This window comes from Macrotis lagotis, chromosome 1 (genome assembly GCF_037893015.1).
Source record: "Macrotis lagotis isolate mMagLag1 chromosome 1, bilby.v1.9.chrom.fasta, whole genome shotgun sequence".
Classification (NCBI taxonomy): domain Eukaryota; kingdom Metazoa; phylum Chordata; class Mammalia; order Peramelemorphia; family Peramelidae; genus Macrotis; species Macrotis lagotis.
Window position 1 is genome coordinate 800,770,340 of NC_133658.1, and position 22,915 is coordinate 800,793,254.

Consider the following 22,915-nt stretch of genomic DNA (forward strand, 5'->3'; position numbering starts at 1 on the left):
AACCCAGAGACTCCTCTTCAGAATAATTCTTTTAAATGCATAAAATAAAATACATAGAATTATGAAGAAACCAATTATATTGGAATATAATTAACAAAATATTTAAGAAAAAGTTATTGGATCCCAAGTCAAGAATCCCTGCATTAAATGGAAACCTCCCTTGTCACAGTTGAATATTAACAGTATTTTTACTACTTCCCAAATCTTGAGAGCATTAAAGGATCATTCTGTAAGATATCTCAGGGCATGGGTGGCTAGGTGGCATAGTAGATAAAGTACCAGCCTTGGAGTCAGGAGTACCTGGGTTCAAATCCGGTCTCAGACATTTAATAATTACCTAGCTGTGTAGCCTTGGGCAAGCCACTTAGCCCCATTTGCCTTGCAAAAACCTTAAAAAAAAACGATATCTCAGGGTAGGATGGAAAAGAAATCATGGGGAAAAAAGGTGACTGAGAGGACACCAGTCACTCCCAACTTTCTCATCTTTGTGAGAATGACCTACATCCCTATGCAGGGGAGCCCCTGAACAAAAGGAAGGCAGGCAGAGGGATTTGGTGAGCTGTCTTCTCTAGCAAACACCCTTTCAATCACAGGACTGACTCCAGGTACTGAGAATCTGAGATCCCACTGTGTTTACTGTTGGCTGATTATAGAAAAGCACTTGATTTGCTTAGCAAAACACATTCTGCTGAGCTCTCTTTTTTCCTTCTCACCAGGAATCTCCCAGGCATACATTAAAGTCAGGGAGGGTCCCTGAGTGGATGAAACCACCAAGATCACTATTCCACAGACCGATTATGAATAATGAGGGAGACATAAAACAAGGGAGATGTTTGCCACAGTTCTAGAGGACATTCTGAACAAAATCCAGAAGAAAAAGGACTTGCTTCTAATAGTGAGATGCTCCAGGGGAGCCTCTTTGCAGATTGTATTTGGTGTCTCAAGACCCAGGAGATGAAGTACTGTAGTACTGCATTACCTTAATGAGATTTATGACTACACTTGAAAGAGGATCAGGGAGTCACAGACTCAGAAAACTAGAAAGTCACATAGTTCAAAAACCTCATTTTACAAATGAGGAAATTGAGGTGGAGAGGTTACATGACTTGTTCAAAGTGACATAAGCATTAAGTAGCAGAGACAATACCCAAAGCAGCACAGTGTGCTCTATTCAAATAGACAGAAGATCCAAGTTCAAATCCTGTTTCAGACACTGATTAGCTATGTGACTTTGGATAAGTCACTTAACCCCTATTTGTCTCAGTTTTATCAAAAGTAAGAGGATAATAATAGCGCTTAACTGCTAGGGTGATTGTTAGGATCAAATGAGATTACATTTGTAAAGTGTAAACCTTAAAATGGTATACAAATAGTTGTTCTTATTATTACACCAGAAGTGGATAACTCAGGGTGTTTGACCTAGTGCTCTTTCTATTATATTAGATGGATGGATGAAAGGAAGGAAGGAGAGAAGAAATGGAGAGAATAAGAGAGGAAAGAAAGAAGAAATAGAGGAGGCAATAAGAAATAGGAAGGAAAGAAGGAAGGAAGGAAGGAAGGGAGAGGTGAAATGGGAGGGGAAAGGAAGAAAGCAAAAAATATAGGGAAGGAGTGGGGAGAGGAAGAAAAGAAAGAGAAAGGAAGGAAGGAAGAAGGGAGGAAGGGATGTGAGAGGGGGAAGAAAGGAAGAAAGAAATAGAGGGAGGGTATAAGAAAGAGGAAGGAAAAAGGAAGGAAGGAAGAAAAGGAGAGAGAGTGGGATGGAAGGGGAAAGGAAGGGAGAAATACAAGAAAGGAATGTGGGGGAGGAAGAAAGGAAGGAGAAAGAAAAAAGAAGGAAAGAGGGGAGGGAGGAAAGGATGGGAGAGAGGAAAAAGGAAGTAAGAAATAGGAAGGAATATGGGGAAAAGAAAGGATAGAGAAAGAAAGAAAGAAGTTAAGGAGGAAGAAAGGAAGGAAGGCATGAAAGAAGGAAAGAAAGTCTAACTGGATGAAAAATGGTCAATTGTTCAGTTCACTGAATCAGTTCATAAGTGGTACACATATATGTATGTATGTATGTATGTATGTATGTATGTATGTATGTATGTATAATGATATGTATAGCAAATAAGATATTTCCAGGGAGGACCTTGTTATGCTAAAAGGATTTTGAGGAGCTATTCAGGACCATGAGGTGACAGGGTCACGTGGGGTGAAATGGGGATAGCCTGGAAGATACAAAATGATCCAGAAGATGCCTCTAGCACCTGCAGAAGATCTATAGGAGCACATGAACAAGAATCCCACAGGATGAGAAGACCAAGGGGTATGGTGGAAGTTGTGCTGCTGATATCTACATCAATGAGATCATGGACCCCACTAAATATCAACATTTTATTAACAACAAATTTCAAAGCTGAGAGGAGTCTTAGAACTTAGACTGGTCAGTCAGTCAATAAGCATCGATTAAGAATTTATGTGCTAAATTCTGGAAATATAAAGGAAAACAAAAGACAATCCCTACCCTCAAGGACCTCCTCTTTCTCCACACTCCCTTTTCTCCCTTTTTTCTCTTCTGGGCTTTCTAGGTCTCTTGTCTTTCTTTCTATTTCTCTCTCAGGAAGTCTGGCCAAGCTACCTAATGGCATTCTTAGAGGAGAACTGGTAAGGAAGGGAGGGGAGGGGAGGAAAAAGAGGAAACATGATAGAAAAGGAAGAGAGACCCAAACAAAGAGAGGAAGAGACGAAGATGTTGGCTGGAGGCAAAGAGGGGAGGAGTCACCTGAGGTGAGCTGGGCAGACCTCAGAATGTCATACACAGAATAAGCAAGCCTGCTCTTGAGGAAGTCAGACCATAGAAAGGTAGGGCTGGATGGGATTTCCAAAAGATTGTTGGAGTTCAAAGCAAAGTTAGAACATCTAATTTTAAGCAAAAAAATGACACTCAGGACATTGAATGCTAGAACTAGAAGCAATCCCAGAGAGTCTAGTTTATTCTCTTAATTTACAAAGAGAGAAAAATCAGACCAGAGAAAGGGACTTTTCTAGGGTCAAATAGCAAGTAGATGGCAGAGTCAGCTCTAGAACCCAGAGCTCTGACTTCCTGCTCTTCCCATATTTCCTTTTTCTCTCACAACACTCTACTTCATAAACAGAATATCCTAAAGAGAAGATGATATGAGGCATCAAATCAATGACCTAGTCACTGATCTTATACCTCATAAGAGGGACAGCCCAGTGTCAACCCAGGGCTCAGGAATCCAGAGAGTAGAGCCCTCAGTCTATATGAGGTGCTGTAATCACCACTTACATGCTTCCTCCCATGTACAGAGAGGTCTTTTGTTTTGGGTTCTGTTCTCCCTTCTCCTACAGCCCTACCCAAGATTACAAGGTTTGAGGTTTTTACTTCCTCCCTACCCACAAACCCAGGCTCAAAGCTGAGGGAGGTAGAAATGATTTCTGCAGAGGAAACTGCTTTTTCTGTATCTGTGTTTAGAAGGATGAAAGAATCTAGGACAGGAGCTTCCAAGGCCTCCCCTCAAAAAACGCCGCAGGAGCCCTCTCCTTTACTTTTCCCTCTCTGAGGCAGCTGCCTCTGAGATCTGTCTCATTGACTAAAAAAGAACATAGACCAGACCTACTTTAATAACAGAAGGTCAGAAGTGAGATGGCCCTTCAAATATAGAATATTAGTTGGGGAAGAAGCCCTAGACTAGCGATTTTGAGGGATGAAAGAATCTTTACAAAAGAGAATGTTACAATACAGAAGGTCAGAAAACCTCCTAAGCAATGTAGATTCATAGTTTCATGCACAGACCTCTCCTATTTTATGATGTGAATGGAAATGCTCCTTTTATTTGGTTAAGTTCAGGATAAAATTTTTTTTCAATGAAAAAAGTAAAGGACATTGAAGTGAGAATATTAGAACATAAAACATCAAAGCTGGAAAGGATTGCCTTGTCCAACTCTCTCATTTTACAAAAAAGGAAAACTGATGTCAGACAAAGGGAAGTGAGGCCTGAGATAGAAAAATCCATAGATACCCCAAAAGTTATAAAACATAGTATACTGTTTGAACCAGGAAAGCCACTACTAGTTTTGTATCTCAAAGAGATTTTTTTTTAAAAGGACAGGGGAACAACCTATTTGTGCTAAAATATTTAGAGTAGTTCTTTTCATGGTGACAAAGAATTAGAAGTTGAGGGGATGCCTGAGATGATTTCAGAAAAACCTGAAAAGACTCAAATGAACGAATGCAAAATGAAGTGAGCAGAACCAAGATAATGTACATAATAACAGCAATATAGTATGATGATTAACTGTGAAAGATCTAGCTGATGTGAACAATACAATAATCTAAGACAATTCGGGAGGATTTATGTGGAAAATGCTATTCACCTCCAAAGAAAGAACTAATGAGGTTTTTTTTTTTACTTTCTTTAAATTTTTGTGTGTGGTTTTTTGATCTTTGTTTTCTTCAAAACATGTTTAATATCGAAACATGTTTTGCATGATTACACATGTATAACCTATCTCATTTTGCCTATTGTCTCAGGAGAGTAAAAAAGGAAAAAGAATTTAGAACTCAAAAAATTTTTAAAATTAATGCTAAAAATTGTTTTTATATATAATTGAGAAAAATATTCAAAAAAAGAAAAAATTCATAGCAAAATCAGATAAACTAGAGGAAGATTTCTGCTTTATAGAAAGATTCCCTGCAGGGCTCTGCAAAATAATAAATTCCCTGAGAGCCATTAAAAAAGCATTCCATTTATAAAAATTTGATTTCAAATAGTCTGTTCACTGTCCTCTGGGAAACATGCCAGACTGGTTACTGTTTCCCAGCTTTGGTTCAAATCCCTTCTCCTAGCCTTGACTGTGACCTCTTGGATGGGAATCAGTAGCCCCCATAACATTCCTCCCCTAGAGAACCCCCTCCAGAAGTAAGCCTCCGCTGAGTGCTCTAACCTCTTGTTTCCCCCTCCTCACTCTGTGGGTATGCCACTCATTTGGCAATTACTCACATGCTGGCTTGTGGGTAGAGTTTCCTGTGTGTATCTGGCTTATCCCTTTTCCCATGGTATAATTACAGAAAGAATACTGAAATGAGAATCATGGAACTGAGAACCCTGGCTATAGGATACCCCAGCAAATGGCCTAAGTTGTGTATGCCCCAATTTCCTCATCTATAAAATGGGGATAATAAATAGGAAGAGTTAGGAAGTTCAAATAAGAACATGCATTTAAAACATTTTGTAAAAAATAAAGCGCAACATTGATGATATATTATTAATAGATCACATGTTTCTTGAGGGCAAATGATATTGATATTGTCTTGTCCTTTGCTATCTCCCTTATGCTAGGTCAGCTGTGTGATGCAGTAGATATAGCATCAAGCCTAGAGGCAAGAAGTCTCATCTTTCTGAATTCAAATCTGACATCAAACACAAGCTATGTGACCCTGGACAAGTCATTTAATCCTATTTACCTCAGTTTCCTCATCTGTAAAATGAACTGGAGAAGGAATAAAGAAATAGAAGAAAATATAAAGTACCTCTTAGGAAAAATGACCAATGTGGAAAAGAGATCTTTGCCAAGAAAACCCCAAGTGGGACCAAAGGGTTGGACTCAACTGAAAAATGACTGAACAACAAATTCCCCCACCTCAACTAAAGTATCCAAGTAGCGTGTTTATTGACTTAAATACAATAGGGGTAGGAACTAGACCTATGATTTCATTAGTTTAAGAACTACTGAAGAAGAATGGGCTAGCTTCATAATCACAGAGGGAGTTTTAAGAGATCCGAGCACTTAGGATTACATGTATCAGGGGCAACACTTGAACCCGGATCTCCCTAGTTTTGAGGCTCAAATACATTATACATCACTGTCTCTCACTGATTTAAATACAACAGTTTAAGGAACATAAGTAGTATCTTAAATGAAGTCCAAATTCTAGAACCTCCTAATTAGAAATAGACCTCAGAAGATAGTATTTAGTTCAACTTGTAACCTGAGCCACATCCTTGATAAAAGCTCATCCAACTCTTACCTGAATATCTCTAACTATGGGAAACTTACTCCATTAGGAGGTAGCCTATGCCACTCCTAGGTGGTGCTAACTGGTAGGACCAGGTAATAATCAGAAAGGACAGCAGAAGCCTCTTGGTACAAGCAGATGATTTTGCAGTTGGCCAGGCCTGGGCTCTTGGTCACAGAGCAAGGTAGGAATAGGGGCTTAGGAAGCAGCCTGGTTCAAGAGAATGCTCCATTTGGAGATAGCGCAGCTAGATTGGAATCCTGGCTCTTTGATTTAGTTCTTGTAAGACCCTGAACAAAAAAAAAAAATAAAGTGCTGGGGTGGAGTCAGGAAGATTGGAGTTCAAATTCTTCTGCAGACACTTATTAGCCATGTAAGACTGAGCAAGTCATTCAACATCTGTTGGGCTGTTGGGTCCCCATCTATAAAATGAGAAGATTGGATTGAAAGTTCTCAGGTTCCTTCTAGCTCCAAATCTATTAACTTTTGAGTTATTTAACTTCTTTGGTCAAAAAGAGATTTTGACTTTATAAAGAATGTGAATGTGTGTTTGCAAGGGAGAGAAGAAGAGAGAAGGGGAAAAAGGGAGAGAGAAAGAGAAGGAAAGGGGAGAGGAAAAAAGAGAAGAGAAAGGAGAAGAGAAAGAGGGAAGGGAATAGACAAAAGGAGTGAGAGGGAGAGAAAGGGTGAGAGGAGAAGAAGCAAGAGAGAGGGAAGAGAGGAGAAAGAAAAGAAAGAGTGAAGGGAGAGAGAGGAGTATATTGAAAAGGGTGAGAGTGTGTGTTTGTGTATGTGTGTGTGTGTGTGTGTGTGTGTGTGTGTGTGTGTGTGTGTGTGTGTGTAAAAGGGGATCTCCAACTTCCCTTCTGGCTACATGTCTCTGACTCTCTGACTTTGCTTCCCAGGTGGGGCCTCTTCATTAAATCACAGAACAAGTTTCCTTGGCTGGGACAAAGTGAATGGGCTTGGTGTCCCCTTATGAAAAATGGGGATCATAGACCCTCTCTGCTCTTCCTTCTGCAAGGGATGTTTTGAGAACTGAGGAAGACCATAACTTGGTGTAGAAAAATAATTTAGGGGTTGAGAGACATCTGAAGTCATAAGGAATATTTCTAAATATGTTCAAATCATCTAAGAAATCATCAGATCCAAGAGTCTCCTTTTACAGATGAAGAAACAGAGAAGAACTGGGAGGGACCTGTCCATGTGCAGGCCTGGACTCCCAATTCAGTATTCATAAGGTAGGGAAGGAATAGTTAAAAGGAGGCTGGGGGAAAACAAAAAAGGAGACCCAAAGGGTAAATAAGTGAAAGGACTATGTGCCTTTGATTGTGCTCTCCCCTGTGTTTGGAAAACCCTCCCCACCATCTGCCCATTGAATTTCTACCAAACTTTAAAGCTGCCATGTTACTTTCTCCAAGAAGCCTCTCTAGATACAGCCTAATAAAAACCACCTCCATCATATCTCACTGAGTACACATCTTATTAATTCTATGATGTAAAACAAGGGGCTATCATTGTCTCTGTGTCTTTACCTTCTACTAGACCGTGAGCTCCAGAGAGACAGGGATCTTCAAATATGGACTATAGCTCATTCCCTTGTCTGCCTGGTCACAGGAAGGGGCACCATATCTCTGCCAACCAAGAGGACAATGTTCTGTATAAAATAACTGCCTGTTAAATGTCTTGGCAAAAGGACTCCCCCATGTCCTGGGGTGCTTGTGACTTGAAGTTGGAAGGGACCACATAAGAGACAGGATCTAATTCAATCTCATCACTTCAAAGAGCAAGAAACTGAGGCTCAGTTTACTTGTCCAAGGACAGTAAGAGACACTCATAATTTGAATTCAGAGCTGACACTAAACCCAAGCACATTCTAGTCCCCTTGGGCTTAATTGCCAACAGTCTTTTTTTTTTTTTAGGTTTTTGCAAGGCAAATGGGGTTAAGTGGCTTGCCCAAGGCCACACAGCTAGGTAATTATTAAGTGTCTGAGACCGGATTTGAACCCAGGTACTCCTGACTCCAGGGCCAGTGCTTTTATCCACTATGCCACCTAGCCACCCCAATTGCCAACAGTCTTAAAGCCTGCCTGAGATTTCATCTCTGTCCAGGTGAAGTTGGAGACACCGCTTCAGTTTTCAGAGTTTTTTTCAAAAGGAGAAGAGGAAAAAAAGTTGTTTTTCAGGCTGCAAAGTCCTTAGATAAATAAAGGAGGGGAATTGTGTTTCCTGGGAAAAGAAACCAGATAGGCTGGGGCTGATAAAGCCCTAGGATGGGGCAAAGGAGTCCTGGGGTCTGGCCCAAGGGAAGGGAGACTGAGGAGCCATTGTCTGAGCTGGGCGCCTAGGAGCAGCTCAGGTGACTGGCTTCTCTCTTCAGGGGAAGGTCAGGCTTCGGGCAAGTTATGTGTGCCAGCTCCCTGGGCTCCCAGCCACAGCAGGGAGGGTCTGAAGAATAGGTGCCAGGCTGTGGTCATCACCTCTCCACCTCTGTCCAACCACATGGGTCAGCCAAGGGCCTGGAAGCAAGGGGCAGGGAGTGGGGGAAGAAGAATCCTGGGAACTCAAAATCTAACCCAAAGGGAATGACATCTGGTTGTCTTCTTTCCACTTCCAGCATATAAATCTTCCTCAAAAAATTGTAGAATTATAGAAGGGGCCTTAGAACAAAGAATGTCAAAGGCAGAAGGGACCTAGAAAATAGAATATTAGAGCTGGAAGGGACCTTAGAATGCTGAATGTCAGAGCTAGGAGGTAGCCTAGAACAGAGAATGATGGAGCTGAAGGGATGTTAGAATATAGAATGTCAGAGCCAGAAGAGCCTTAGAACATATACCAGAGCTGGAAGGGACCCTAGAACATGGAATGTCAGAACTAGGAGGGGCCTCAGAACACAGAATGTGAGAACTTGAAAGGAACCTAGAATATAAGATGATGGAGCTGAAGGGACCTTAGAGCATATAGGAAGTTTGAGGTATAAAGGGTCTTAGGACTCGTTTTTTCTTAAGAATCTCATTTTACCAATGTGGGGGAGGGACAGTATTCACACCATGAGTCAGAGGCAGAACTAGAACCTTGAGCCAAGGTCTCCTGACCCCGGGGCAGAGATCTTTCCACTCCAGTTTGACCACTCATAGATACTATGGTTTTATGAAACTAAAAAGCCTTCAGGCAGCAGCTGTTCCCCTAACTCCTGTGGGGCTCATGATCCAAGGAGCTTCTCACAGAATCTGTTCCTGCTTGGACTAGCTTTACCCTGAATCTGACTGCTTTGCTTGGATGGGAAGCAAGATCATCAGCAGCTGAAGCCGAATCTGGGCAGTGCCTGGGCTGGTGGAAAAAAGGGGAGTGCCTCAAGGGAGTCTGGAAGAGGTGGACTATAAGTCATTCCCTTGTCTACCTGGTCACAGAAGGGGGCACCATGATAGGGAAGAGAAGCCCCTCGTGCTCTGGGAAACCAGGCTACCTCTACCCAGGGTAGGAACCCTTGTCCATTGTGTATGTGGTTAAGTGAATCTGGCAAGGAAGGGAGGTAAAGGGCCTGGTTCCATGCATCTGACTCAGAGTTCCTGACAGGGTTCTTGCATTCTCACTCATTTTGGCCAATGTAACTATAAAGAAGTAGTCAACTCTGGAATATCATTCACAAAAAACCGTGCCTGTTTTCCTTCTGGAATTTTCATCATGGATCCCCTCCAGAGGTATGTAGACCATTCTCATAAAGAATTAATAAAAGTAGGACCATAGTTTCTCATTTCCTCTCCAACATCTTTTATAAGTAGTAATTCCTTATTTAATTTCCTCCCTTTTTTGGCATCTCCCTTTCTCAGAAACATCTTAAAAATGATCCTACTTCTTCTTTCACAACATGATTAATATGGGCTTATGTTTAGCATGGTTAGACATGTACAGCCTATATTAGATTGATTTCTGTCAGGGTGAAGGGAGAGGCAAGGGAGGGAGGGAGAAAAATATGAAACTCAAAACCTTGCAGAAAAATGATTGTTGAATTATCGTTGCATGCAGTTAGAAAAATAATTAAACAAAATATTTTAAAAATGATCCCACAATGCTTTTAAGATATAGGAATAGGAAGAATGTTAATAGCAGCTAACAACTACATAGCACTTTCCCATTGTCTCATTTAATCTTCATGACCAACCAATGAGGTAAATAACTACCTCTCTTCTACTGATGAAGAAACAGGTCTGGGGAAGCTAAGGGACTTAGTATAGCAGTGTTTGCTCACCACATTATGCTACCTATCTCTAATCTCAGTGCTGGAAGGGAATTAAAGGGTGATGTGGTTGACCCTATACCTGAATCATAACTCTCCCCATCCAGCCTTCCTTGATACTTCTACTGACAGAGAATTCACTACCCAGGATAGCCTTTTCCATATTTGTCCATCTTAGATGGTTAAGTTTTTCTTAGTTGGATAATCATTATCCAAACATGCAGTGAACAAAGAGCACTGAGCCTGGAGTCAGGACACCTGAGTTCAAATCCAGTCTCAGACTCTTAATAACTGCATGATCCTGTATGAGTCATTTAACCTTTGCTGGTTTCAGTTTACAAATCTGTAAAATAGGGATAATAATATCACCCACCTCTCAGGGTTGTTGTGGGAATCCAACAGCAATACTATTTGTAAAGTGCTTAGCTCAGAGCCCGGGCTATGTTGAGTACTTAATAAAGTTTTCTCCCTTCCATTTCCTATACTGACTAAAATAGACTCCCAGTTTGACTCACTGGAATCAAATAGCTCAAAGCCTCCTTCTGATTCAGCCTAGCCCTTCAGGTGGCCAGAAATATTTACCCACCATAGCCTCTCCCATCCACCCCAAAAGGAAAGACCTTTCCAGTCTCATTGTGTTAAGCATGAACTGAACATTCTTCCCATATCTCCTCTGGTTATTCTAATTGTTAGTCAATGCCCTCACTCTTATTGTAGATTTACAAAGAAAAGCAAGGCTTATGTATATAATAAAGACCTGAACTTTCATATAAAATCTTATTCTCTCCTCTTCCATTCTATTATTTAAATGCAAGAGCCTATTCTGTTAAATTCAGCATAAAAAATTTTTGTCCCATAAATGTCATCTTCCCCACTTTCACTATAGTACTCCCCCAAATCCTCATCTTGGTGGGCAGTCAGTAAATATTTATTAAGTACCTACTATGGACCAAGTAAGGGCTGGGAATGCAAAGAAGAGGCAAAAGATAGCCCCTGACCTAAAAGAATTCATAGTCTAATGAGAGAACCAAAAAGCAAACAAAAATGTAAAAACAAATTATACATGGGGACTTAATAGGAAATAATTAAGAGAGGAAGGCAGTAGAACTGAGAGGAGTTGAGGAAAACTTTCTTCAGAAAATGAGATTCAGTTTGAATTTAAAGGAAACCTAAACAGGGTGAGCTCTAACAGCGCCTATCCTGCGAAAGAGACTTCAAGTATAGACTTAGACATAGAGGGGTCCAAATCAACCCCAAGAGACTCACAATGCTAAATGTAATTAAAAATGTTTATCAACAACAACAAAAATACAATACAAGTAATGCTAATATGTGGTTTCTAAGTCGATATGTGCCTCACAGGGATAATGATGTACCCATCAGTGGCCCCATTTCTATTTGAGTTTGCCACCACTGGGCTAAGCAACAGAGTCCAGTCTGTGTTCCCAGGGAGGACCAGACTGGCACATCTCAGAGAAGCTCATTCATTACTAGAGGGCTGGTCACTAGCAAGAACTTTTCTGACCACAGAAATTCAAGAAGCTGACTGAGAAGGTGTGAAGGAGGAAGGAATCTAGTCTGGTTTGGTTTGGTTTGGGTTGGGTTGGTTTTGGGGGAGGGGGATCCTAAAACCATGATCAAGCTCACAAGATCATTATACAGAAATTTTGCAAACCTTCAAGTGCTCCAGAAATAGGAACTGTTATTATTATAATTGTCCTGGGGATGCTGAAGGACTCGTGAGGATACATGCTGTCCCCCTCCTGACCGAGATAGATTCAAAGGGAAGACTAAGAGTCATTTTTTTGGACACAGCTAATGAGGGAATTTACTTTGTTTGACAATGCATGTTTTAATGAAGGTTTTGTTTTTATTTCTCAATTGGGAGCTGATAAGTGGAAGGAAAAGAAGGAATTTTTGTTGAATGAAAAAATTATTAAAAAAAAGAAATGATGCCAATGTAATAAAATATATCAATAAAGATTTCAAAACAAAATGTTATTATTAGGACAAATACCCACAATTCTTGTCAAATCTTTTAAAGTAAGAATATTTCATTCCATTAGTTTCAGTCCCCACCATTCTAATCTGCTACCATTTTCCTAGACCTGAATCCCATGACTTCACTGTGTAGCTATTTCTCCTAGTTTTTGAGTCTTCTGAAAACATAACAAGAATGTCAACCAAACCTTAATTCATGTTCCTGCTAAAAATGTTGGTCTGCATCAACTCCAAGGGATCCTCACTGGAGATCTCCTTTCAGAGTAACATGAAGTCACTGGAAACCCTCTTTCTAACTGATCTTTTCACCAGTTTTGAACCCAAGTAAAAGAAACATTATCTGACATAGCTAAAGGCCTAGGAGGATTGCATAAATCATCATGGAGGAGAAGGTATTTAAACTAAGTCTTAAAGGATAGGCAGGAATTGAGCAGGCAAAGGTGAGAGATGAAGGCATCCCTGACAGATGGAGCAATGTGAGATATTCCCCTGTTCCCTAACACACGTTCTCCTAATATCTGAGGGAGCAGCATATTTGTTTTTCTCTAAAGCTGTTGGCATGGAATAATCTGTCTTCTAGTTTTTTGTATTTGCATTTTATCCCCCTATCAGACTCTTTGCACAATGAGGGCAGGAATTATGTTTTATCTAAACTATGCCTCTCCCAGAGTCTAGTCAGGATCAGTACAAAGTAGGTGCTTAGAATATTTGTTGACTGAAGTAAATTATGTCTTTAGAACTATGCTTTGGCCTGTCCCCTTCCACCCAGGGCCAAATTGTTTCCTCCCTCAACTCCACCTCCAAATCCCTCCAGGACATTTGGGTCCAAGTGCTGGTAAAACTCACTGGGGTGGTATCATCATGTGACCGCTGGTACCGTTTCCATCTGCAGCCGTAGATCCCGGTGAGGCATGACAGGCAGAGCTGGGGCTCGTAATACTGTAAGGGCTGATGTCTCACCATCCTCTTGCCCGCAGCCCCGGGGACTTGTCCTCAGAGCCCCATCCAGCCTCAGCACACTCTGCAAAGAAAGACCAGGCAACATCAGCTGGAGCTGATGGAAAAGGGAGAAAGTTCTGACAATCCTGAAACACATCTATGGAATAGAAAGAATTGTGGTTTAGAGTCAGAGGTCTTGGTGTTGATACTTGCTAGCTAGGTGATTTTGGGTAAGTGACCACCTATCGGAACCCTGATTTCCTCTATATTTGGAGGATGGAAAAAGTGTTTTTGTGAAGGTTCCTTTGTAAATATGGGCAACAAATTTCTAAATTATGTCTCCATTTGTTTATAAGATGACGGAATAGTAAACTCCCTTGGAATTCTTCTGGAAGACCTGGAGTTTTCCCATCAATCCCTTTCTTTCTATCCTTAAACCATCACCATCCTACTGACCCTCATCACTGCTCAGAGGGACTATGATCACAGCCTCTTCATTGGTCTTCCTTTTCAAGTCTTCCCTCTCTAGCCCATCCACTGCTGCCAAAAGCATTCTTCCTAAAGTAAAGGTCGATAATTTTCTACTCCATAGAATCCAATGACTCCCTTTTATCTCTAGGATCAGATACTGACTCCTCTTGTATTTATAAGCTCGACCTTTCTTAAAGAACTTTTTTAGTTTTACTATACTTTGTCTCCTTTATGAATACTATAGTCTAGTCAGACTGAGCTTCTTACTGTTTCTTACAAAGAAGTCCTTTTCCCATCTCCAAGTCTTTATACAAAAATCCTTTTCCCATCTCCAAGTCTTTGCATTACCTGTTGCCCAAGCCTGAAAATCAAACCCTTCTCACTTTCTATATGAAGTTCTTAATCCGAGCTGCTTGTGTATATAGCTTATAGAGGTTGGAAGCTCATTTATAAAATAAGAGTACTGACTACTGCCAGAAGAAAAGGATCAGAGACAAAGCTTATAGGGTTCACAGACAGAAGAGATCCTCCCTGGCTAAGTCCCAAAATAATGAATTCCTGTGGGGGATGCTTTTCAGCCTTTCAGTACTTCCAAGATCCTCCTGTACATCTCCTTTATTACATGTAGCCAAAAAAAAGAGAGACCAGTCCTTTGCTGATGTGCCTCAGAATTCAGACAGAAGATACCCCCTACCTTGTTCCCTACTTAACCAGGGTGTCAAGTCTTTTTTTTTTTTTGCAAGGCAAATGGAGTTAAGTGGCTTGCCCAAGGCCACACAGCTAGGTAATTATTAAGTGTCTGAAGCTGGATTTGAACTCATGTACTCCTGACTCCAGGGCTGGTGCTCTATCCACTGTACCACCTAGCCACCCCAGGGTGTCAAGTCTTAATGGCAGATGAGTTGAAATATTCTTTTTGGGGACTGGAGTCAGGAAAACTCTAAGTGTGAATCCAGCCTCAGATACTTACTAGCTATGTGATCCTACTCAGTAACTTCTGCCTATCTCAGTTTTTTCATATTTAAAATAGGGACAATGACAGTACCTACCTACTTCCCAGGGTAGTTTTAAAGATCAAATGAGATAAAGGTGCTTAGTACAGTGTCTGCACCTAGTAAGAGAGCTATAAAAGCTAATTATTATTATTATTATTACTCCTGCCACAGACCCTTGTTATGTAAACCTGGACAAATTACTTAAACTTTTTTCAGCCTTGATTTCCTCATTTCTAAAATGGGGAAAGGTGGGAGGGGAGCTGCTGACTTCTTCCAGCTCTAAATCTATAAATATGATCAGACTATATTTACAGAGATGAAAAAAACTGAGGTCCAGAAAAGGGCATGGATTTTGCTATGGTCACATCATGAATTGGGGCAGAGTCTGAATTCAAATCTAAGCTTGCAGTCTACCAGGTCAGAGTTCTTACCACTTCCTTCTGCAATGTTCAAAATCAGATGTCCCAGGGAAACGGGGAAAGGGCTTCCTTTCTTGAAGACGTTCTCATAATAACCTTAATATTTGTATAATATTTTAAAATTTACAAAGCACTTCACATGCATAGATGACTTCATTTGAACCTATGAGACTGATGCTATTATTCCCATTTCACAGATGAGGAAACTGAATGTATATATGGCCATATGATAATTGTCCGAAGGGAGACCTGAAACCTGGGGCTTCCTAATTCCAAGTCCATTAGCCTACCTGTCACACTATGGTGCCTCTCCAGAGAGAAGTCCTGTTCTGGTCTAGCTTACATTAAACATCTTATGAGTTCCCTTCCAACTCTGCTATTCTGTGATTCTGTCTGTGCCAGACATTAGAGTCCTCCAGCTGTGAATTAAAAACTAACCATGGAGCTGGGAAGCAAGAGCCAGGCCTATATGTGCATTCCTGGTCTCTGGACTGCAGGAGCCTAAGTGATACTTGGGACTTGCTTAGTCTCCAAATGGTTGTGGACAACACACTTAACTGACCAGTCGAGCTCCAGGGCTTGCACCAGGGAAAGGACTCAAACAAGAAATAAGTCCCTGGTTTGATTCTCTCCATGAATAGAGTCATTTATTCGTGTTCATAGAGAATGCAAAGAATGAAAATCTAATATCTACAAGAAGGGAGCCTGGTGAGCTCTGCCCTGCTCCTATTCCTGGAACAGGTAACCAGAGGCTCCACAATCATCTGTTAGGGACCCCGAAGAAGGGGTTCATCTAGCAAGTGGGGGACTAGATGTGATGACCTTTCAGGGGGCTGGTGTCTACAAGACCCAAGGCAGGAAGAGAAGCTAGGTGACTAGATAATCCCTCCTGGTCATTGGTCAACTGACATCTCAGAGTTACAGGGACAGACCTCAGAGGACATCAAGTCTGCCCTTCTCCTCGGGAAAAGAATCCTCTCTTTAGCATGCAGAAAGATCCCCTCCTGGTGACTCCCATCAGTTGCTCTGATCTCTACTCTCAGGGGTCTCTTAAGACCATAGACTACAGCACATCCACTTTCCTTGGGCCTCAGAAACCTAGAACATAGAAAATGAAGAATTCCTGAAAGGAAATGAACAGTTCATTTTAAATAGCACTTAAGTGCTTTACCTGGGCCTCTTCATTTGAATTTCTCACCCAGCTTGGGAGGCAGGTACTAGGATTTTTTAATTTGTAGATGAGCAAACAGACAGAGAACTTAAATAAGCTTGTCCCAAGTAACCCATCAAGTCAGTATTTGAGGTAGGATTTGAATTCAGGTTTTCCTGACTCCAAATCCTTCAATAATTAAAATCACTGAGATTTATATAGCATTTTTTTTTTGCAAGGCAAATGGGGTTAAGTGGCTTGCCCAAGGCCACACAGCTAGGTAATTATTAAGTGTCTGAGACCGGATTTGAACCCAGGTACTCCTGACTCCAGGGCTGGTGCTTTATCCACTATGCAACCTAGCCGCCCCTTTATATAGCATTTTAAGGTTTATGAAACACTTTAAATGTTATCTCATTTGATCTTCTCAATGAGCTTGTAAGGAAGGTGCTATCACTCCCATTTTTACAGATAAGAAAACTAAGGCAGAGACAAGTTAAATAATTGCTAATAATAGCAGCTAGAGGGTTCAGTGAAAAGAATGCTGGGCCTGGAGTCAGAAAGACCCAAGTACAAATCTGACCTTAGATACTTACTGTGTGATCTTGGACAAGTCACTTAATCTCTGTTTGCCTTAATCCACCGAAGAAGGAAATGGCAAACCATTCCAGTATTTTTGCCCAGAAAAACCCTATGGAGACTAGTGGTTCATAGGGTCATGAAGAGTCAGACACAACTGAATCACTTAACAACAGATCACTTAACAACAGATCACTTATTATGTGCCAGGCTTTACAAATATTATCTTATTTGATTCTCACAGCTACCCTGGGAGATAGGTATTGCTGTTATTATCATTCCCATTTAATGTTATTATCATTAGTATCATGTTATCATTCCCATTTTACAAAAGGGGGAAATTGAAGCAAAGAGGTTAAGTGACTTGCCAGGAGCCACAAAATCTAGTAAATGTCTGAGAAAGGATTCAAACCCATCTCTTTCTAATTGCTAACTCTAAAGTTAGCACCATCTGTTCTATCTCCCAACTGAGTCATCTAGTTGAGTCCTCTGATTTATACATGAGAAAATACTGATGTCCATTCCATTCTTTAAGACCCAGCTCTGGTACACCTCTTCCATGAAATCTTCCCTGACTTTTTCCTCCCAACTCCATCTCCCATCTCTCCAGTCAAGGTTGGTTTCTCTCTTCTTTGATTTCATAACACTTTTATGTGCCAAATAAAAACATATCAAATCCTTAGTCTATGCCTTATCCTTAGGTAATAGACCATAAGCTTGGTAATCTACTATCAGTCATTTGTATATCCTTCCACAACACTTGAAGAAAGGTTTGTGTTTTCATCAAAACTTGGGTTTTCGTTTGAATGAGAAACAAAGGAATCCAATGGGAGAGACACTGACATCCTTAATCATGTCCATCATTGGTACACTCTGCACCTGCAGTTAAACTCAGGGGAGTCTAGATTGTGGAACATTGTTAGATGACAGGCTTGGAGTCAGTCCTGACCCCGGACACTTAGCAACTGGGTCACCCTAGCAAGTCTCTGGACCTCTATACTTCTCTATGCATCTGTAAAATGAGGGTCAGACTTAATAGTTTCCAAAGATCTTCCTAATTCTTAAAAGCTGGGTTTGTTTTCTGAACACATACACACACACGCACGCACACACACACACACACACACACACACACACACACACACACACACACCCAAACACACACTCTGGCACTGGGAGACTGGCACAGGACTGCCCAGCATGGAGTACCCTCATCAGAAAGGGTGCTATGATCTATCAAGGTGGCAAAATGGAAGCAGTTCAAGGGAAATGTGAGATACATAAGTTTAGAATAACCACCCCAAGTGTAGACTATTTGTGCTTGACCTATGATAGAGCATTCTGAGCTTGAATAGGTCTGATTAATCACAGCCTGACACTTGCCTCTAACACAGTGATGTCATTTTGGTCTTCTTTGAAAATGAAAGTGCGAAGCAATAGCTGGTTCCAAGCCCCTTCTGTTACAGAAGGGGAAACTGAGGCTACAGCAGGTGAAGTGGCTTACCTAACATCACACTGTGGGGCCACGTCAGAGCCAGAATTCTCTGGCTCTTTCCCCTTACAGCACTTCCCCTTACAGTATCCCATTTGGGGCTTTGCTCTGGTTTGGGATTAACCTTGCTGCCCTTCCCAGGAATGCCCCATCTCACCTTGGAGGTTAGCTCCCATTGGTATCTTGTTAGGGAAATGTCAGCAGATAAAGGGGATTGAAATGGATTCTCTCTCAAGTCCATCCTAGCATTCTGACTCTGAGCTCACCCAGCTGCTGCTGACGCCTCTGTCCTGAAAACTGGAGAGCTGTCCCTGGAGAGCTGGCAGCCCTCAGTCATTCCTCTTCTGGATATTAAGAATTTGAGGGAGCAGAGACATCCAGAGCCTGGGGTAGGAAATTGCATTAATACAGTAACATAGTAGAGTGTTCTCTAGGGCTCCAGGGGCAGTGTAGAGCAGTGGGCAGAGGACTATTGCTGGAATCAGGAGGTTCTGGGTTCAAATATCACCTCAGACATCTACTAGCTTTATGACACTGTGCCAATCTGTTCACCTCTCTAGGGGCGTGGACTCGATCTTTACAGTCCCATCCAGCTGTCAGCCTCTGATCCTATGACTTGTCCAGGTCGAACAGCTCCTCTGTGTCAAAGTCAGACCATGAACCTGGGCATCCCTAACTCCAAGGCCACCATGTCTCTCTTCAATAATAATCATGGCTGTATGGGGTTTTATGACTCATCAAGTGCCTTCCTCACATCATTCAGACAGGTAGAACCTCTGAGGATCATTGGCCCCATTTTACAGACAAGGAAACTGGAACTCAGAAAACATGAGTGACTTGCCCTAGGCCACACAAGCAGTACAGTAAGTAGAGTTAGGACCCAAACAGAACTTGCTGGACTTGTCCAACACTCTCCTAGTCATCCCACATGCCATACCCTTCATTTTCCAAAACTAGGATTCTAAATGTCTTTGAATGACTTATTCACCACTTTTAAGTGATGCAGTGCGTGGCTGGAAGCCTGGCGCCAATATTTACTAGCTTTGTGAACTAGAGGGCAAGTCAATTAACCCATCTCAGCCTTGATATGCTCATCTGTAAAATAGTGATTCAAAAAATATTCATACTCCTGGGAATTCTTAAGAGGATCAGATGAGGGTGTATATATGAAACTGCTTTGCACCTATCAAGAGCTGGACAAATAAATGGGAATTGCTGGGCCAAGTATTCCTTCTGGATTAAAAAAAAAAGACATTCCCATTCTTCATTTCATTTTTCTCAGTCCCCTCCCCCTCTTTACTCTCCTTTGCTTGCCAACAGCCTTGGAATGGAGGCAGGACAGGCATTAATCTCTTCATTTAGAAATGGGGTTGCTGAGCCCCCAGAAGAGGCTTGGCCAGTACAAGGTCACACAGTCATTTCATATGACAGATGGAATTTGGGGCTGTGTTTCTTCAAGTTCAAGCTAGTCTTAAGCCTCACTAATGGAATCAAACAGGATCACAAAATCTTGAATATAGAGCTGGAAGGCAACTCTCATATTTTACAAGTGAGGAAATTGAGGTAAAGAGAAATTAAGTGACTTCCCCAGGATCACACAACTATTAAATGTCTGATGTGGGACTTTCTGAGTTTAAGACCACCAAGACCTCAGAAGGAATTTGTTGTGGTGAAGGATGCAGGTCCACATCTTTGCTCTGCTACTTAACCAATGGAATGATCTTGGGCAAGCTGCTTCTCCTTTGAGGCTTCACTTTCCCCATCCTTAGCCTAAATGACTTTTCAGGCTCTTTTTAGTTTTGGCATCTTTCCAGAACTAGAATCCTCTCAGACCAGGTGCAAAGTCTGGATCTACCTGCTTCAGAATATGGCAGGGGCTAGGACTCTTCTTCTCTGGGTCTCCCCCAAACTCTCCAAATCCTGCCTCTGTTCCTAAATGCCTAACCAGAGTCCTTGTCAGAGCATATAACAGGACCGAGTAGCCCAAGTTCATTCCTCTACCCTGGATGTCACTCAGGGGTCTGAAGCTCAGAGTGAGTTAGTTTAAGGCCAGGGAACAATACCTGCCTCCTATCTATAACAGAGAAGGTAAAATTCAGAGCTGACATGTCTGGGACGTGTGTGTGTGTGTGTGTGTGTGTGTGCACATGAACATAGAATCTCTGAGAAATAATTCAATTGTAGATTTAAAGAATAATTGTTCTGGTAAGACAGATGAGCAGGATAGTTGGCAACATTTCCCTTCTCTTAAGGTAATTCCTCTTCACACCCAAGGGCCCAGGACCTCTGAGGGTATAAAGGCATGCATCACATCCATGATTGGACAAGAATCCTCCCCCCCAACATACCCAGGTGGCCAATTTCAGCCTTCCTGAATTGATACTTCCAAGCATGGAGGAAATGCTCCCTCCTGGGGTCAACTCATTGTGCTTTTCAATAGCTCTCTGTATTAGGAAGTGCTTTCTTACATCAAACCCAAAAGGCATCTAGTCCAGTCCTCTGGGCAAATAAACAGAATCAGCCTTATCCTTCTTTTATTTAAGATCATAGACTTAGAGCTGGAAAAAATGACTTTAAAGGTTATCTGGTTCAACCCTGTCATTTATTAGGGAAAAAACTGAGGCATAGGGGTAGTTTGGTTGGTAGATGGATGGATTATTGCTTGCCCAAAGTTACTTAGGTAGTAAATGGCAGGACCAGGATCAGAGCTCGGAGCCTTTACCTCTAAATTCAGCATTATTTCTACTTGGCCATGATGCTGCCTCCCATCAAATACTTGATGACAGCTACCAACTAACAGAGTCTTCTCCTCTCCAAGTTAAACATCACCAGCTTCTCCAAATGATTCTCATATGGTACAATCTATAGGTACTGCTTACAATAATAATTATTCTTGTAATAGCTCCTCCCATTTCTCTGGTGATTTAAGACTCATAAAACATACTTATAAAAAACCCTCACAACTCTGTGGGGTGGAAGCCACAGAAACCATTACCCCTATTTTATAGGGCAAGGAAGTGAGGGTCAGAAGTGTAAACTGACTAGCCATTTCCTGGCCACCAGTTCCAAAACGCTTATCTTCTTCCCTGGATTCCACCTCTGGAAATACCCTCCACCCTGAGACATGAGCCTTCTGCTCAGATCTATCCAGATATCTCCATGTGACCCCTACTCCGCACCCCATGTGTTGCCTTCTCACACTAGAACGGAAACTCCTGAGGGTGAAGACTGACTTGCTTGTTTATATTTATAACAGTGGCTGAAATATAGTAAGAAGTTAATAAATTATTTAACTATCCATCTGTCTAGGCATCCAATAATCTATCCATCTGTTTATATATCAGTCCAATAATCTATCTATCCATCTACCTAACAACTCAACCAGCTTTTTATCTATCTATCTATCTATCTATCTATCTATATATCCATCCATCTGTCCATTCATTCACCTACATATCCAGTCATCCATTCATCCATCTACCCACTTACCTATCTTCCTATTTCTCTACCTATTCATCTCTCTCCTTCCCCCTCCTCTCTCTCTCATCTATCTTTCTAACCATCCATCCATCCATCTATCCACCCATCCATCCATCCAATGATCCATCCAATTCATGCACCCACTTATCCATCCACCAACCAAAGGCAACTTCTTAAATATAACATCATAAAATCTTTACAAATCAAAAAAAATCATAAAGAAGGAAATATAAAAATGATTATCCCAATTCTCATTTCTCTAGTGTTTTTAAGATATATAAAGCATTTTATTCACCAAACTTTGTGAAGTAGGGAGTGTAAAGATAATTAACCTCCCTTTAAAGGAAAGGAAATTAAGTCTCAGAGAGATGAAGTAAGTTGTCTACTGGCATACAGCTGGTGGGATGTGAAGGGGTGGGGTAAGGGAGAATCCAGGACTAGATTTTTTTCTAGCATATCAAGGGGCTTATTTAACAATAATTGTTAAATGAATGAAGTGATGAAGCCATCCATCAGTGGCCCACATTCCCTGGGTCTTGAGAACAGGATTAGGTCTCCTTCTAAGCAGGGCTTTTTCTTTTAAAAAAACAGCAACAGTCCCAAACACCCACAGACCAGATGGCTGAGGCTGGGGAGGGTAACAAGGCAGGACCTATCTCATAAAAGGTCTCTCTGGAAAAAAAAAAATCTAAGTATTTTAGTTTTTGGTTTTTTTTTGGTAAGTCAATGGGGTTAAGTGGCTTGCCCAAGGCCACACAGCTAGGTAATTATTAAGTGTCTGAGACTGGATTTGAACCCAGGTACTCCTGACTCCAGGGCCAGTGCTTTATACACTGTGCCACCCAGCCGCCCCTAGTATTTCAGTTTTAAAAGACCAATAAGCATGTGGGGACTACCCCCCACCCCCCCCACTCCACAGGACTTGTAAAAAAGTTCAGAGTGGTGTATTTCTCTGATCCCAGTTCTTCCTCTCCTCTCTATGAACTCTAAATGCCAGATACAATGTCCTAACTTTTTAAGGGAACCTGGCCCACTTATTCAATCTCCCCTCAATATTTCCAACAGTCAATCCAGAGTGTTAGAGGTCAGGCGACATGGGTTCTTTCCTTGACTCATTCCCTCTTTGGGCC

At 41.5% G+C, this 22,915-nt stretch overlaps 1 protein-coding gene across 13 annotated transcripts in view; it reads right to left on the minus strand.

The window, feature by feature from the left end:
- GDPD5 (glycerophosphodiester phosphodiesterase domain containing 5) overlaps positions 1-22,915 on the minus strand; it is a 168,552-nt gene that overhangs the window by 82,662 nt on the left and 62,975 nt on the right. For 8 of the 13 annotated variants that reach the window (XM_074216889.1, XM_074216901.1, XM_074216893.1 and 5 more), the window contains one exon: positions 13,107-13,281. In XM_074216889.1, coding sequence (XP_074072990.1) covers positions 13,107-13,223 — 117 coding nt within the window. In that variant the 5' untranslated portion in view covers positions 13,224-13,281. The other 5 variants (XM_074216900.1, XM_074216897.1, XM_074216898.1 and 2 more) reach the window with 5 other exon arrangements.